General features: G+C 35.6%; 1 protein-coding gene across 2 annotated transcripts in view; it reads left to right on the top strand.

Annotated features, from left to right (window-relative positions):
* ATG2B (autophagy related 2B) overlaps nucleotides 1-18805 on the top strand; it is a 77499-nt gene that overhangs the window by 8260 nt on the left and 50434 nt on the right. For both annotated transcript variants that reach the window (XM_057732479.1, XM_057732478.1), the window contains exons 3-14: nucleotides 2510-2662; nucleotides 3144-3246; nucleotides 4534-4696; nucleotides 6366-6545; nucleotides 8770-8866; nucleotides 9602-9787; nucleotides 10712-10866; nucleotides 10959-11064; nucleotides 11810-12071; nucleotides 13372-13522; nucleotides 14245-14337; nucleotides 14485-14673. In XM_057732479.1, coding sequence (XP_057588462.1) covers nucleotides 2510-2662; nucleotides 3144-3246; nucleotides 4534-4696; nucleotides 6366-6545; nucleotides 8770-8866; nucleotides 9602-9787; nucleotides 10712-10866; nucleotides 10959-11064; nucleotides 11810-12071; nucleotides 13372-13522; nucleotides 14245-14337; nucleotides 14485-14673 — 1838 coding nt within the window. The remainder of the gene's footprint in view (nucleotides 1-2509; nucleotides 2663-3143; nucleotides 3247-4533; nucleotides 4697-6365; nucleotides 6546-8769; nucleotides 8867-9601; nucleotides 9788-10711; nucleotides 10867-10958; nucleotides 11065-11809; nucleotides 12072-13371; nucleotides 13523-14244; nucleotides 14338-14484; nucleotides 14674-18805) is intronic.

Below are 18805 nucleotides of genomic sequence, written 5' to 3'. Positions count from 1 at the left end.
ATGTGTGTCCTGATGTGATGGACTGAGAAGGACATGATCACTTACGTATTATTTCTGCTAAAAGTGCTTAAGCTGAATTTGAATCAAATCATGAGGAAGCAGTCAGGCAAATCCAAAATAAGGGAAATTCTATAAACTAACTGGTTGGTCCTGTTAAGAAAAAGTCAGTGTCATGAAAGACAATGAAGGTAGAGGAACTGTGCAGATAAAAGAGATTAAAGACACGAATAACTAATTGCAGTACATAATTCCTTTTTTTCTTTTTCTTTTTTTTTCTTTGAAGGGTGTTACTGAGGCAGCTAGGTATATTTGGGTATTGAATGCATGTAAGATATTGTGTTGATGTTACCTTGCTTGGGTGTCTTAATGGTATTGAGCTTTTGCAGGAGACTGGTCTTCTTCTTAGGAGTTACATGCTGAAGTCATTAGGAGTGAGTGTTTTGATGTCTGCAGTTTACCTTTAGATAGTTCAGCGAAAGTTGATGTAATCTTGATGAATCTAGGTGTAGGGTATGCAGGTGTTCATTGTATACCTTTCTTAGGATTGAAAATTTTAGAAGAAAACTTTGGGAAGGAAAAGATTTAAAGTAGTAGCAAGTCATTGTTTACACATATATGCGTGTGGTAGCTTTAATTACACATATAATGTTTTCTGATGTATCAGACATGTATATCGTGCATCTTGCGTGCCATGTATTGTTCTGGGTGGTTTACAAATACTGTCCTCATGATGGCTCTTTGAAATAGACGCTTTTAATTATCTGCATCTTACTGAATAGGAAATTGAAGCATAAATGCTAGGTTTAATAACTTGTCCAAGGTTATAGCTAATTAAATGGGAAAGATGGAATCCAGACCTAGGCAGTCTAGTTCTGGAGCCCCTATTCTTACCCACTGTGCTATGTTTCTCTTGGGTTGTCTACTGCAGAGAGTATGTGTTTATGTATGTTATAAGCTAGTAAAGTCATGATGGTGCATCATCTTAAATGATGAACTTAAATTGTTTCAGTGACAACTGATGTTTGTAAAGATATATTTGAAGAATTATAATCCCAAGTGCTGCCTGAAACACCAAAATTTAAATTATGCTTAGTAAAATAGTATCCATGTTTTTAAAATTATTAATCTGTGCGTGGAAATTCTTAATAATCTGGTATTTAATTAACAAGAATATTTTATATTTTAACCAAGCTGAGTAGATATAGTAATACTTTACTACGGAAAGTCAAATAATTTCCCCTTATTTTGAAAATATTTCATTAGAAGGACTTTTAATTTTGGAAGGCAATAAATCTAGTAATCTCTGTTGATTTGTTTTGAATAACATAAAGAAGTGTGGTAGAATTCTCTCATAAGGGAAGATCTGGAAAGGACTTTTCACAATTCATGTTTCCTTCTCCAAGGATTCTCTTCTGTTTTATCTACAGTTATACTAACTTTGAAACCCTAGGTCACCTGCTACCTCTGCTTTTCTATGAATTCCCTCAGAAAGAAGATTTAGCCTCTTCTCTTAGCTATCATAATATTTTCTGATGACACTTGGTAGTTGGCTATTAATTCTTCTTAATTTTACCTTCTTTGTTCCACTATCTTGTTGTCTCTTTGAGGGCAGAATTAATACTTATTTTATTTTTCTTCCCTCTATAGCAGGGTCAGCTAACTGTGGCCAGCAGACCAAATCTGGTCTGTAATCTGTTTTTCTTAAAATAAATTTATTTATTTATTTGTTTGTTTATTTAGTGGCTGCTTTGCTGCACGTGTGGCGAGCGGAGGCTATTCCTCATTGCAGTGGCTTCTCTTGTGGAGCAAGGGCTCTAGGCACTCGGCTTCAGTAGTTGTGACTTGTGGGCTCTAGAGTGCAGCCTCAGTAGTTGTGGCATGCGGGCTTAGTTGCTCCGTGGCATGTGGGATCTTTCTGGACCAGGGATTGAACCCGTGTCCCCTGCATTGGCAGTCAGATTCTTAACCACTGCGCCACCAGGGAAGTGCCTGTAAACTGTTTTTGTGAATAAATTTTTATTGGACCATCACCATGTATACATATTCATTCATTCATTAATCCTCTCTGGCAGCTTTTGGACTAGAGAGCGTTGAGTAGTTATGATAGAGACTATGTGGCCTGCAAAGCCTAAAATATTTCCTGTCTGATCCTTTGCAGAAATTTTGTTGACTGCTGCTCTACATTGTTTTGAGCAATACCACCCATATAAAATATCCATGAAATACTTGAATGAGTATGTGAATTAATATTTGGCAGATATATATCATGTAATGAGAACATGTGTCTCTGGACTTTCTCCTGTGATTTTTTTTTTTTCCTTCCCAGTTATTACAAGGTGATGTTTAAATCTCAGGAGTAATTTCTAGAATATTGTATCCCTGGGTAACACCATGATGCTAAATATCTCTTGGAGGATTAAGAATTTATCAGTTGGAAATGTGTAATTTTAAGAAATGGTTTTGTTGTAACTGTGAAAAGTTATTTAGGATTAATCTATATTTTCTGCAGCAACTGGTTCTGAGCCTATGTATTGGTCAAGTTTTATGACCAGCAGTATGCAATTGGCAAAAGAATGTCTTAGCCAGAAGCTAACAGATGAACAAGGAGAAGGATCCCAGCCTTTCGAAGGACTTGAAAAGTTTGCTGAAACCATTGAAACAGGTTTGGCACTATTGAGTATTTTCAAAAACTTTAGATTTTATTTAGTAATTTAGTACCTTTATTTAGTAAGCCTTGTATCAGAAAAACTCATTGGAGTAATTTTTAAAAGAATTAGCTATTCTTACTTCAGAACTTTAGAACTGAGGTTATTTTAAAAATTGTATTATTTAGTTTAATTTCATGTTCTTTTTTAAGCCTAGTTTCTCCTCTGTTTATTTTATTATGCTTGCATAATGAAGGGATTAGAATTCAGCAGATAGTGTTAGTCATTGCCCCAAGTTGAGATGTAACATGGGGTAAGTGCTCAGCAAGGCAAGATATTTATTACAATACTCAAGATTTGAGGATTTTTTTTAAAGAATGAAATTGAACTTTTATTTTGTGAGTTCTTATTAAACTAATTTAGTATTTATTCGTTTCATTGGAAGTTTTTATTTAGTATACCTATGGTCTCATGTTGATGGTTACCTGTTTACTCTAGTACTAAGAAGAGTAAAAGTCACTTTTATAGACACTGTCTTGAGAATTGAACATGTGCCAGAAAATTCCAAAACTGGAACTGCACTTGAAATTCGAATAGAAAGGTAAGACTTCTTATATCTGAAAGCAAATTACCCTATTCTTTCCTTTATAAATAATAAAATCTGACTCTCATTAGGTTTCAGGATGCTTTTGGAGATTAGAGGTGATTATATTAAATTAATATATTATATTTTTTCTGAGTAAAGTGCTGTTATGTTCTAATCCCGTTATTGAAAACTGAAAGTACCAGTTGGGGCATAATTATAAATATATAATATAATATTATGAAGATTTGAATTCACAAAGCAAGTAATTCTCTGTTAGTTAATATCGAATCAAAATAATGACTGTGTGAGTGGTACTAAATTTAAGGTACTCCTGTTGGAGAGTTTCAGTTTTATCATATGAACAGTGTACTATGTTAGATGTGTCTCATTAATATGGAAGGCTTTTTCGCTTTGTTTGATCTATGTGCCACATTAGGCTAAGACTATTGTTTTCTTTGAGGATTCTGTGAGGGTATTTTAAGGTCAGTATGTACAATAGTGATTTATTTAAAAAGATAGAAACACATCACTTTTAGTTTTCTGTGTATGCCCACCTGGAGCTCCTATAAATAGCTCTAAAACAGGGATTGATTTATATACACACTACTGAGTGTTATTTCGAGGTAGTAACTCTTCACCTGTGTCTTAATGCCACATGAACTGCCAGCAGAGATAAGCAGAATGAAGTATGTGTACCAAGCACCAAAGACACTTTGTATGTGGATCTGTTGGGAGCCTTTATGGAGTTTTAAACAGATATGTTCTGGTTTCTGTCTTTCACAAAACATACCTGCTAGTGAAACAGCTACTGTTAACAGATCTTTGAAGTTAGGTTGCATTATCTTAAAATGGTATATTTAAAAAATATCTAAAATCTCATGCATTTAAAACAACATTATTTAGGCTGAAAATGAGTTGTAAGGACTCAGAATAGTTACAGGAATTCATGAAATGTCATGTCAGACTTGTGACTTGGAGCCAAATGCTGTCTCACTGTTACCAAGAGATGTTTGTGAGAGAGCACAGGAATTTTTTTCCTTGAAGCTAACTTTAGGAAGTTACTAATTTTTCCCCCCAAATTTAGGAGCCTCAAAACGTTACCTTCTTGGGGTTAATGTCTCTTCATGAAAATATTTACTGTAATAAAATATGGTAATGCTGACCCACCTTATAGGTATATTCTAAGAAGAGCTAACGCTTGAAAAGTTCCTTTAACTTTAACAGCTATGTGTATTTCTTATAATTGCAGGTAGGTTTTCCTAGGAGTTTTATGCAAATGCTCTTTTTGTTTTTAACTTTCAGAACCATGTACTGTGATGAAACTGCTGACGAGTCCTCAGGAATTAATGTACATCAGCCCACAGCTTTTGCTCACAAGCTACTTCAGCTGTCTGGAGTGTCTCTCTTCTGGGATGAGTTTTCTGCATCAGCAAAATCTTCCCCAGTGTGTTCAACTGCACCAGTGGTAAGGAAAACAAAACAAAAAAACCCCCAAAACTAAATTGTAGATTTTTGAAAGGTTTACATGAGGGCTATTAAAATTTCCTAGTATAGGGACTTCCCTGGTGGCTCAGTGGTTAAGAATCCGCCTGCCAATGCAGGGGACGTGGGTTCGATCCCTCATATGGGAAGATCCCACATGCCACGGAGCAGCTAATCCAGTGTGCCATAACTGCTGAGCCCATGTGCTGCAAATACTGAAGCCCGGGCTCTGCAACAAGAGAAGCCACTTCACTGAGAAGCCTGCACACTGCAATGAAGAGTAGCCCTGCTTGCCACAACTAGGCAAAGCCTGCATGCAGCAGCGAAGACCTAACGCAGCCAGGGGATATGAGGATATATGTGTACATACAGCTGATTCACCTTGTTGTACAGCAGAAACTGGCACAACAGTGTAAAGCAATTATACTCCAATAAAGAGCTTAAAAAAATTTTCCTAGGATATATAATATGTACTGATGGGTTTCCATCTGATCTGAGAGTTAACACAGTTATTCAGTAATGGGGACATATATTTTAGAGGTTTAAAAATACATTTAAAATTAGTGCCATTTCAGGACTTCCCTGGTGGCGCAGTGGTTAAGAATCCGTCTGCCAACTCAGGGGCCATGGGTTCGATCCCTGGTCAGGAAAGATCCCACATGCCTCGGAGCAGCTAAGCCCGTGTGCCACAGCTACTGAGCCTGTGCTCTAGAGCCTGTGAGCCACAACTACTGAAGCTTGTGCGCCTATAGCCTGTGTTCTGCAACAAGAGAAGCCACCACACTGAGCAGCCCGAGAACCGCAATGAAGAGTAGCGCCCGCTCTTGGCAACTAGAGAAGGCCTGAGCACAGCAACAAAGACCCAGTGCAGCCAATAATTAAATAAATAAATAAATTTATTTTATTTTTATTTTTATTTTTTTTTGGGCACACGGGCTTAGTTGCTCCACGGCATGTGGGATCTTCCTGGAGCTGGGATTGAACCCGTGACCTCTGCATGGGCAGGCGGATTCTTAACCACTGCGCCACCTAGGAAGCCCCAATAAGTAAATTTATTAAAAAAATAAAATAAAATAAAATTAATGCCATTTCTACCAGTTTGCTATGTATTAATTTGATAGAGAAATGTTGGATTCTTTGTCTTAGGGGGAAATGGTATATGAACATCTAATATCCTTTTTACAATAAAAACAGGAAATCCAGCAATGTTCACATTTACCTTACATGATGACTGTATTACTGAACATGTATCTTAAAAGTCATAAAGAAGTTTTATAATTAAGGAACTCTTTGTTAATCCCTTCTAAGGGTGGAGAGTCCTTTTATAAATCAGTCCCTCCATAATTTATCTTTTACTTTATTTCACAAATCATATTTTCTTAATTATAGGATGTCTATTAAATTTTCTTATTATGTAATTTGAACAGATACTGTGCTTTTTCCATAAAGTCCTTTCCCGTGATTTGCCTTTATTAAGGTACTGTGCTGTGTTTTATGCTAGCTGTATGATCCTCGTTTATACATTGTCACATAGTGCAGTTTTCACGTCAAATACTTTTTTTTTCTTAAATTGACAATTGTATTTTGCATTTCAATTTATTTACACTAAGGTATTTTAAAGAATTACTTTTTTTCTTATTGCGTTACTGTAGGAAACTGAGCCAAAGCTGTCACCTAGTTGGAATCCCAAAATTGTTTATGAGCCACACCCACAGCTAACTAGAAATTTGCCAGAGGTAGCACCCTCTGACCCAGTGCAGATTGGAGGGCTAATTGGTAGGTTGGAGTTGAGTCTCACATTGAAACAGAATGAAGTACTTCCTGGAGCTAAGGTAAGTATTTGTTTTATTTTCTGTAGATCAAAACAAAGTAAAACTACAGGCATTCTTTAATCTATGTAGTGACGCACTGATTGGTTGCCGTGGATTATTCTGTGACTAGGGTCCCCCTGTCTTGGAGTCAGTGTTTCCGCTCTCAGCTGGTGCCTCTGGCCATGGGTCACAGAGTTCACGTGAGGACTGCCTGTGCCCATCTGCTGCGGCTCAGGGTTTGCAGCTGTCTCCTACACTCACCTTCCTCCACTTTCAGAAACGTTTATTAGTTCAGATAACTAGGGATTTCTTAAAGTACTCTTTCTATAATTATAAAATTAAAAAGCTAAAAGAAGGAGAGATTGGGAAAGCTAGTTGACTGAAGGAGATGTTTAATTAAGTGTATGTAAAAATATCCACCTATGTGTATTTTGAACGGAATGCCCATTTTTATAATATTTATGAAAAGAGATTGATTTCTTTCATGGTGTCTCATAGCTTTTTGAAGACACTGTAAAGACAGCTGCACTTGTTTCTTATGGGACAATATTGAACAGTGTGGAGAATTAGGAAACTTGCATTTATTTAGTCAGTTAGCAATGTGTCTGTCATGTATTATTTTCAGTCTGAAAACTAATTTTCCATATAATCTGTGTAAAACATAGTTTAAGAAGATATCAGGGTTTATTCACTTGTATATTCACTTATCTAACTAGCTCTAGACATTTGAGTGACTACTATATGCCAGACCCCATGCAAGTTCTTGGGGCAGATGCAGAGATGAGTGGAATGCAATCTTTGTCTTTAAAAAGGATAAAATAATGGGCTTAGACATGACTGTGGGAATGTGGAAGAGGGAGTCACTGGGTACACGTGAACATACATAAAAAGGTTTTAAGTTCAGCATATAATCAGAAAGGGATCTTCCCACTGTCCTCAACCTTAACTCCTCATTGATTTACGGCCTGGGATGTCAGCAGTCAGTAAGGAGCCCCATAAAACCAGCACTCCATGGGTCAGCTTAGCTCAGAATCCTGGCTCTGGATCTGTTAGATGGCCTTGTGCAGATCCCTTAATCTTTGTGAACTGTTTTATCATCTGTAAAACAGGAACAGTACTAAGAATTAGAGGAAATAAAAGTGCCCCAATACTCAAAAAAAGGTGGTAATAAGGATTATTATTATTATTGGAGAATGCATTGTTTTATTAGATCATGGAAATTGCTTGAAGTCACTATGTAATATATTTTATTATTTGTTCTTAGAATCAGAAGAAATTTGGTTTTCTCCTGGGAAAGATGCCATTTCCGAAATATAAGTGTTTTTTAAATTATTTTCAAATTGTAAAATGGCATAAAGATAATAGGAGTCTGTATTAACACTAGAACTAAGGTGAATGAATAGTAAGGCGAGCATATTCAACTTTTCAGAATGTGATGTAGAGAATAGAGCAGTTGCTTTTGTCAGAGTATACTCCACAGGAATCAGGGTGAGAGGGGGATTGGGCTTTTATTTTTAGAAGGAAAAATGGACAAAGAGTTGGAAAAGAGAAGGGAATTCCACATGAGCACCCTCTTTCTGCTGTGGCTCCATGTCCAGTGGAGGGTGGGCATTTGGAGGGACACACTGTTGACAGAGAAGGTCCTTGCGTGTTCTAGGAAGGAGAGTGATCTGTGTGCAAACTTATGAAAGTCAGCTTTGTTTGCTCTTGGTTTGAATCAAGCTCTAAAGATTATGACTTGAGTCTTTTGAAATCATAGTAAGAATGATCACTCTATTACTGCAATCTTTTTTTTTTTGGAAGGTATAGCTAGTTTTAATTTTCAAGGGATGATGTTTTCACTTTTTTTTTTTGGGGGTGGGGTATACCAAGTTCAATCATCTGTTTTTATACACATATCCCTGTATACTGCAATCTTAATATTCTTTCTTGGAGGCTATGTCTTAAGGCCTCCTCAGATACCTTAAATACTCAGAAAACTCAGAGACACAATGTCTGACATTGGGCTTACCAACAGGGAATTTCTCAAGAGGATGTCCCCTCTTAAAACAACAGTTGGTACCTTATATATTTTCATTTAGATTGTGTGGATTAGTAGAGAGAATCTTAGGTGAAGGAATCCAAGGCTAAATAATCTGTATTCCTCTCAGTGCATTAAAGTAGGCGGGGATTTGCGGTGATGAGTTTATAAAGAGTGTCCATCCTGAGTAGTTCTCTTTCTTTCTTTCTTTTTTTTTTTTTGAAGTTGGATATTGATGGACAGATAGACTCTATACATTTATTCCTGTCACCAAGGCAGGTGCACTTGCTTTTGGATATGTTAGCAGCTATTGCTGGACCAGGCAAGTATAACTCTGTTATTATTTCTAATTCTTTAAAACTTTTTAGTTAAAATATATAGCATACAAATAGGAAATTGTACTGTTATATAAGAATGTTTAAACTTAAAGCTGTATTGTAAATAAGAATCCTCAATAGTTAAATTTGATTGAATCTTTTGTATTATTGTGGCACGAATTAGTGTCCAGATTTTTTTTCACATCTTTATTGGAGTATAACTGCTTTACAATGTTGTGTTAGTTTCTGCTGTACAACAAAGTGACTCAGCTATACGTATACATATATCCCCATATCGCCTCCTTCTTGAGCCTCCCTCCCATCTTCCCCATCCCACCCCTCTAGGTCCTCACAAAGCATCAAGTGGATCCAGCGAGTTGATCTAGTGTTCAGATTCCTTGTGTCACATACATAACATTTTCAGAACTGACTGACTTACTTCCTTGGTTGGGGCAGTACTTCATACAACCGAGAAGGTGTAATTCTTAAACACAGTAAATAGCACACACTTAAACATGTTTTTTTTTTAATGACTTATCTATCAAAGATTAGGTCTTGTGATTCCTAGCTGGCTGCCTAGAGCTATTGCTTAGATTGCCAATTAATGTTAAATAGTGGTGGTTGACACTGACTGTGGTGCTAAGTAGTTGCCATTGATATTGGATAAGTGTGTTGGGAGAGAAATGATTAATTAACTCCAAATTTAATTGCTGTTTTGCTTTCCTTTTGCGTACTTGTAGAAAATTCAAGCAAAATCGGGTTAGCTAACAAAGATAGAAAAAACCGACCCATGCAGCAAGAAGATGAATATCGAATTCAAATGGAATTAAACCGATATTATTTGAGGAAAGACTCTCTCTCTGCGGGTGTATCCTCAGAGCAGAGCTTTTATGAGACAGAAACAGCTCGTACACCTTCTAGCCGGGGTAAGCAACTCAAAAAGTTGACTCTAGAATCATACATCATCATCATCGAGCAGGGTAAACATAATTTTGGCTGCTGTGAAATGGAGTTTAGTAATGAAAAGACTGAAGACCCACAGTGTAAGAAGGTTTAAATTTATGTTGATCTAACCACAGCATCACAGTGATGCACTGGCACACGTGCTGCAGTATCCCTTTTTTGATTGTGTATTTTTTTTTGTAAATCATGATTTATTTTAAGAAGAGTCAATTAAAAATGTGGATTTACACAAAAGATAAATTGGGGTAATTATTCATTTTGTCAATTTCTTATGTGTTCACATAATGATTTACAGTTTTCTTTAAATAGAAACCTTTGTCCATTAATCTTCCTATCAGTTATATGTAAATATAATCTTTACCTAGTTTACTTTGCATTTCAGAATGTGTAAGCACTAATACCATAAATAATAAGAATCAATTTAAGTATGGAATGTTGAACTGAATAAAACATTAAAGTCTATTCAAGAAATTTTGGCTCTAACAAAACTTCATTTGCATGAGGGTAAAACAGTCTTCAGAAAGAAGTAAAACATAATAGAATTCTAAATAAAATATTCAACTCTTTTTTTTTTTTTTTTGAAGAAATACCTATATCCATATGAAACCAGAGATTGCAGGATATTTATACTATTTTATCATACTTTTTTTAAAAAGCTCACCAGTGGCTGACTTAACCTTTTGTTAATCTGTATTCAGTTGAGATTTTACTATGACATTAATATCTTGGACCCAAAGAAACTACTCCATCAGAAGTAACATAAAATTTAGAACATCACTGTTCGTCAGATAATCTGAGGGAAGACTATGATATTAATATATATGAACTTATTTAAAATGTGAATTGGTAGAATTATAATAAAACTGACAAAGTTTAATTCTCTCTAGAAGAAGAAGTTTTCTTCTCCATGGCTGATATGGACATGTCCCATAGTCTCTCTTCCCTTCCACCCCTTGGGGAACCCCCAAATATGGACCTTGAGTTATCACTAACTAGCACATATACAAACACCCCAGCAGGATCTCCGTTAAGTACTACCGTGGTAAAGTATTATTTAATTTTTGTTCTATTCTTGAGAAGTTGCTTCTAAAATTTTGCACTTTATTCATATGCTTTAAAAAAATTATTTTATAGCTTCAGCCAACGTGGGGAGATTTCCTTGATCACCATAAAGAACAGCCAGTAAGGGGGCCGGCATTACCGTCCAACCTCGTTCTCCCAGCATCTTTACAGAAGGCTGGTAAGTGGAAAAAAGACATTTGTGGATAGTTTCCCCTGGAATTTTTAAAAACTTAAAAATTAAAAAAAAATTTATTTTTAAAAAATGCCACTCTACTGATTCTTTTTCTTCATAAAATTTTCCTTGGTCCAGGCTACTTAACAAAGTTTAGAAAGAAAATGAAGCATTGTTGAACAATTCACTGTGAAGCATTTCAAAGTAGTTGCCTATTTATTGTATTCTTTGTGTGTTTAAATACTTAAATATTTTTAATATTTTACTAAATATTTTTAGTAAAACACACGGTAAGTTTCATATTATTATTGCAGTTTAGGAGTCTCAACCAACTATCTGATTTTTATTTCACTGTTTACACTTCCCTTGAAAGAGAGCCTCAGGTTTCTTTTCTGCAAAATTTAATTGAAATAGACACAGGCTTAAAGGAAAATTTGAAGAGCAGCTTTTGGTTAATCTCTGACTTTATCCAGTACAGTTTTATTAATGCAAAAATTTTCTTCATATGTTTCCTATTGTAACAATTTTTTTTGTACTTCAAGTATCAAGGATCTTGGATATAAAATGCAGAAAGATTACAGCTTATTTTACTTGTTTAATACCACTGTAACTGTTGTGTGATCGTATTTTTTTAAGACTAAAACTTCAGGTTTAATTTAAAAATTAACACGAGTAAATGTTTTATAATTTTGATACGATGGATTGTTTTAAGTATTAAATTTTGTGAATATAATTTTAATGCGTATTTCAGCTTTCCCCTCTAGATCTGTTTTAGTGGATGAATCCAGGCCTGAACTTATTTTTAGACTAGCTGTGGGAACTTTTTCAGTCTCTGTGCTTCACATCGATCCTTTATCTCCACCTGAAACGTCAATGAACCTTAATCCATTGACACCTATGGCGATAGCTTTCTTTACTTGTATAGAGAAGATTGATCGAGCAAGATTTTCGACAGAAGATTTTAAGTCTTTTCGAGCAGTATTTGCAGAAGCTTGCTCACATGATCACCTTAGGTAAATTCTTATATTTATTAATGATCCTTGAAAAAGAACCAAATGTGGACTTTTCATTTATCTACAGTATCTACCTGTCTCCACTTGTTTTTCCAATTCACATTTTACTTGTAAATGAATGGAGTGAGTGAGGTTTTCTTGTGGTGCTGCAAAGATGTTTACCATGGAATCTCTCATTCAGGTTATTTGGCAGGTGAAACATTCAGATATAAGATCTGTATAATTTGGAGTTGTCTAAATTATCTTTTCTTTATTTCCCTGCCTCGCTCTTGTCAAGTTTCTTTGGCCACATTTTATCTTGATTCCCCACTGACACCATTACGGTCATAAAAATAGTTCTTACTGTCACAGGCTTAGCAGAGATGGCAGTGGTGGTGAGGATAGAATAGGCTAATGAAAAAGGGACTTGGAAGTGATTCATGTGCCACTGGCCATGGGGTGGGAAATGATACTAAGGCTCATCCTGAGCTTGGATGCTACATTTTCAATTTTTGCTTGAAAAAGAAAAATCAAAACTGTTCAAATAGCCACTGATCTTTTCATGGGTTGAATCCTAATAGATGAGGAGATAATTAAATTTATAAGCATGTGTAATATTGCTAATGTGCAAGTACTATTATTTATTTTCACATGAGAGTGACCTATAAATTGTCCACTCATACGTTACTTCATATGGCTTAGGCACATATATTAATATTTTTAGAAAACACTTTGGGCTTTCGTTTTAACTTTTTTGAAGTATTAAAATTAATATGCAAAGTAGTTTTTATATCTAGCAACAAACTGTACAGGTTAGGACCATAATATTTATAATAAAACTGCAAAAACATTTTTTCCTTCCCATTTTTGACAAGGTTTCAAATATCTGCCAGTAGGAAATACAATAAAAGCAACAAAAACTAGAGGTAGACCTCCATTTGAGTTCCACTGACTAAAGTTTTTAAAATATTGCATTCTACTAGATTCTACTAGATAAGCTTAAGAAACCTTACACACATATTTTACAGATTTGAAACATTTTATCCACCACAGTGTAAATTTTAAAATGTAGAGGAGGGAAGGGCAGTGTTGGGAAATATATCCTGGATAATTTCTTATCAGCAGATCTGATTTCTTTGTCTTGTGTCAGGGAATGGGGAATCTGAAGCAGTCTTTCTGGTTAATATCTTTAAGAATATTAGTTCTTACTAACAATTTGAACTTGTCAGAACAGGTAGGTATTAACAGTTGTGTACTATTCTTTGACACATTGTTTAGAAGTATACGGATACTCTTAAATGCTGCATTTTTTTAATAACAGATTTATAGGTACTGGCATCAAAGTATCCTACGAACAAAGACAAAGATCAGCTTCTCAGTATTTCAGTACTGATCTGTCCATTGGGCAAATGGAACTTTTGGAATGCCTGTTTCCGACTGATTTTCATTCTGTTCCTCCTCACTATACAGAGGTAAATGCTGATAGTTTTCCTTTAGGATTATTCTTTAAATCTGCCTTATTCTTTAAGAATTGTATGAACGGCAGTGATTTGCTTAAAAAAGGCACAGGAAGTTGTATAGGAAGAAGTTTTTTTGTGTGTGTTTGCATTTATATTTTGTTGAAACAGATTTTTAAGTATGGCCCTTAAGGCCATTAAAAGAGTATGTTACATTTTAGAGTTGACTTGTTTTAGAGTCAGGCAGGTTATGGGACAAATGACTTCATTTCACTCATTTTCCAAGCACTTAATTTCAGAAGAATTCTATTATTCAGCAAATACTTATTGAATGCCCACTATGTGCTAAGCATTGCTCAAGATAAGTGAAATGTCTTGTGCCCATTTATTATTAATCTTATTTTTTCCCCTATCCTAAAAGCATGTCCTAGAGAAACTTTTAAAAGCTATTGAAATGACATTTTAACTGCTGTTACTTTGCCCTTATGACTTATTTTATTTTCAAAGCACTTTTTTGAATCCTCACATACATTTTGCAGATGTGATACCAAGTATTACAGAAGTTAACTAATTTATCTAAAAGTCACATTGCTAGTAGGTGACAAAACTGAAGCTTAAACCAGCCTTTCTGACTTCAAAAGGCTCTTTCCACTATTATATTAGCTCCTCTATTAATTCATGTGATTACTTACAGCTTAATATGGTATATTTAATTTATTTTCATCTTTGTTTTTAAGCTTTTAATGTTCCATTCCGAAGAACGAACTGATTCTCCTCCCCCTGTGTGTCTTCAGCTTCATTATAAGCATTCTGAGAATAAAGGACCCCAGGTAAGAGATCTTTTTGTGTGATTACCACCTGTAAATTTTCATTTGATGTATATTTTATCACAATCACAAGGTTTTCATTTAATTTTATAGAATTGTTAGTGTTCATATTAATGCTTTTTTTTTCCCCCTTTCCTTTGTTTTTTGAAGGGTAGTCAAGCAAGACTTAGTTCTGTTCCTCAGAAGGCAGAATTACAAGTTAAGTTAAATCCGGTGTTTTGTGAGCTGGATATCAGTATCGTGGACAGGTTAAATTCCTTGCTTCAGCCACAGAAACTCACTACAGTGGAGATGATGGCATCGCACATGTATACGTCATATAATAAGCATATTAGTCTGGTAAGTATTTAAAAAGTTGCCAATACACATCATAATTATAGCTAGCTAATAGGTTTATTGGGATGATTTCTGAGCTTAAGTATTCTTAATAGGTTAAATAGCATATGTTATTAAAACAGCATTATTTTTAATAATGAAAAAAAGGAGACATCTTTTATATCTAGATAGTAGACTAGCTAAATAAGTTGTGCTAAGGTACTGAGTGCAGTTTTATGCTGCCAATTTTTTTTTTTTTGGGGGGGGTACACCAGGTTCAATCATCTGTTTTTATTCACATATCCCCGTATTCCCTCCCTTCCTTGACTCCCCCCGCCCCGAATCCCCCCCCCCCACCCCAGTCCTCTAAGGCATCTTTCATCCTCGAGTTGGACTCCCTTTGTTATACAACAACTTCCCACTGACTATCTATTTTACAGTTGGTAGTATATATATGTCTGTGCTACTCTCTCGCTTCGTCTCAGTTTCCCCTTCACCCCCCGCCCCCCCCAAACCTCGAGTTCTCCAGTCCATTCTCTGTATCTGCGTCCTTGTTCTTGTCACTGAGTTCATCAGTACCATTTTTAGATTCCGTATATGTGAGTTAGCATACAATATTTGTCCTTCTCTTTCTGACTTACTTCACTCTGTATGACAGATTGTAGTTCTATCCACCTCATTACATATAGCTCCATCTCATCCCTTTTTATAGCTGAGTAATATTCCATTGTATATATATGCCACATCTTCTTTATCCATTCATTTGTTGATGGGCATTTCGGTTGCTTCCATGTCCTGGCTATTGTAAATAGTGCTGCAATAAACATGATGGTACAAGTTTCTTTGGGGATTATGGTTTTCTTTGGGTATATGCCCAGGAGTGGGATTACTGGATCATATGGTAGTTCTATTTGTAGTTTTTTAAGGAACCTCCAAATTGTTTTCCATAGTGGCTGTACCAACTTACATTCCCACCAACAGTGCAGGAGAGTTCCCTTTTCTCCACACCTTCTCCAACATTTGTTGTTTCCAGATTTTGTGATGATGGCCATTCTGATTGGTGTGAGGTGATACCTCATTGTGGCTTTGACTTGCATTTCTCTGATGATGAGTGATGTTGAGCATCTTTTCATGTGTTTGTTGGCCATCTGTATGTCTTCTTTGGAGAAATGTCTATTTAGGTCTTCTGCCCATTTGTGGATTGGGTTATTTGCTTTTTTGGTATTAAGCTTCATGAGCTGCTTGTATATTTTGGAGGTTAATCCTTTGTCCGTTGTTTCATAGGCAATTATTTTTTCCCATTCTGAGGGTTGCCTTTTAGTCTTGTTTATGGTTTCTTTTGCTGTGCAAAAGCTTTTAAGTTTCATTAGGTCCCATTTGTTTATTCTTGATTTTATTTCCATGATTCTAAGAGGTGGGTCAAAAAGGATCTTGCTTTGATGTATGTCATAGAGTGTTCTGCCTATGTTTTCCTCTAGGAGTTTTATAGTGTCTGGCCTTACATGTAGGTCTTTAATCCATTTTGAGTTTATTTTTGTGTATGGTGTTAGGATGTGTTCTAATTTCATTCTTTTACATGTTGCTGTCCAATTTTCCCAGCACCACTTATTGAAGAGGCTGTCTTTTTTCCATTGTATACTCGTGCCTCCTTTGTCAAAGATAAGGTGCCCATATGTGTTTGGGCTTACTTCTGAGTTCTCTATTCTATTCCATTGATCTTCCTTTCTGTTTTTGTGCCAGTACCATACTGTCTTGATCACTATGGCCTTGTAGTATAGTTTGAAGTCAGGAAGCCTGATTCCACCAACTCCATTTTTCCTTCTCAAGATTGCTTTGGCTATTCGGGGTCTTTTGCGTTTCCATATAAATCGTGAGATTTCTTGCTCTAGTTCTGTGAAAAATGCCATTGGTAATTTGGTGGGGATTGCATTGAATCTGTAAATTGCTTTGGGTAGTACAGTCATTTTCACGATGTTGATTCTTCCAATCCAGGAACATGGTATGTCCCTCCATCTGTTTGTGTCGTCTTTGATTTCTTTCATCAATGTATTAAAGTTTTCTGCATACAGATCTTTTGCCTCCTTAGGCAGGTTTATTCCTAGGTATTTTATTCTTTTTGTTGCAATGGTGAATGGGAGAGTTTCCTTAATTTCTCTTTCTGCTCTTCCGTTGTTAGTGTATAGGAATGCAAGAGATTTCTGTGCATTAATTTTGTATCCTGCTACTTTACTAAACTCATCAATTAGTGCTAGCAGTTTTCTGGTAGAGTCTTTAGGGTTTTCTATATATAATATCATGTCATCTGCAAAGAGTGACAATTGTACTTCTTCTTTTCCAATTTGGATTCCTTTTATTTCTTTTTCTTCTCTGATTGCTGTGGCTAACACTTCCAAAACTATGTTGAATAATAGTGGTGAGAGTGGACACCCTTGTCTGGTTCCTGTTCTTAGAGGGAATTCTTCCAGTTTTTCCCCATTGAGAACGATGTTGGCTTTTGGTTTTTCATATATGGCTTTTATTATGTTGAGGTAATTTCCTTCTATGCCCATTTTCTGGAGAGCTTTTATCATAAATGGATGTTGAACTTTGTCAAAAGCTTTTTCTGCATCTATTGAAATGATCATATGGTTTTTATCCTTCAATTTGTTGATATGATGTATCACGTTGATTGATTTGCGTATATTGAAGAATCCTTGCATCCCAGGGATAAACCCCACTTGATCAGGGTGTATGATTTTTTTAATGTGCTGTTGGAGTCTGTTAGCTAGTATTTTGTTGAGGATTTTTGCGTCTATATTCATCAGTGATATTGGTCTGTAGTTTTCTTTTTTTGTGACATCTTTGCCTGGTTTTGGTATCAGGGTGATGGTAGCCTCATAGAATGAGTTTGGGAGTGTTCCGCCTTCTGCAATATTTTGGAAGAGTTTGAGGAGGATAGGTGTTAACTCTTCTCGAAATGTTTGATAGAATTCGCCCGTGAACCCATCTGGTCCTGGGCTTTTGTGTGTTGGGAGATTTTTAATCACTGCCTCAATTTCTGTACTTGTGATTGGTCTGTTCATGGTTTCTATTTCTTCCTGGTTCAGTCTTGGAAGATTGTATTTTTCTAAGAATGTATCCGTTTCTTCCAGGTTATCCAATTGATTGGCATATAGTTGCTTGTAGTAGTCTCTCATGATGTTTTGTATTTCTGAGGTGTCCGTTGTTACTTCTCCTTTTTCATTTCTAATTCTGTTGATTTGCATCTTCTCCCTTTTTTTCTTGATGAGTCTGGCTAATGGTTTATCAATTTTGTTAATCTTCTCAAAGAACCAGCTTTTAGTTTTATTTATTTTTCTTATGGTTTCTTTCCTTTCTTTTTCATTTATTTCTGCTCTGATCTTTATGATTTCTTTCCTGTGCTGCCACTTTAAATGATGGCTGTAAAGAGGGTACAGCAACATGAGGAAGGCTCCTGAAGAAGTATGAAGTGAAAAAGTAGACTATATTTTTTCACATAAACTTTTATTACAACTGGGTAAATAAAATTGTATAGAAAAAGACTGGATGGAAATATACCATTTGGTAGCATTGATTATGTTAGAGTAGGGGAATTAGGTTTCCTTTTCTGTCTTTATCTGAATTTTATAAACTGTGACTATCTATTCACACATGTAATGAACTACTTGAAGCTCCTATAACATGTAGCCCATATAATGTAGGATATACTCTTGAAAATGGGAACATAACTTATCATATTGTGTTGTTGGGCATCACATTGTATCACTTTTACTTAGATCTGGTGCCTGGAGTCTTTTCTAAGCAAATCATATAAGTCAGATTTGCAAGGTGTCTGTTAGGAATTTTAGGAGTAGGCACAGACAGAGACAGCTTTGTCTAAAGAAGAAAAGGGAAAAGAAATTGTCCATGTATTTGCTTCTCCCTTAATTAGGGGTGAGTATTCACATTAAATCAAGATTTCTTTAATTGTTGTCAACAATTGCTGGTTATTTTAAGTTCTGTGGGGCTAGTGGGGTTGTTTTTGCTGTTAGCCATAGAGGTATTGGGTATTGGGATGATGATTTTATCTCTTGAGCAATTTTTGCTGAGAGTGGGGGTTCGTATTAGAAAGTCAAATAGGGGAGAGAAAGAATAGGATCCAAGTCTTAGCATAAAA

Source organism: Hippopotamus amphibius, chromosome 4 (assembly GCF_030028045.1).
Source record: "Hippopotamus amphibius kiboko isolate mHipAmp2 chromosome 4, mHipAmp2.hap2, whole genome shotgun sequence".
In the NCBI taxonomy this organism is placed as follows: Eukaryota; Metazoa; Chordata; class Mammalia; order Artiodactyla; family Hippopotamidae; genus Hippopotamus; species Hippopotamus amphibius.
The sequence above is the reverse complement of the archived record's forward strand: the minus strand, read 5'-3'. Positions and strand labels throughout refer to the sequence as shown.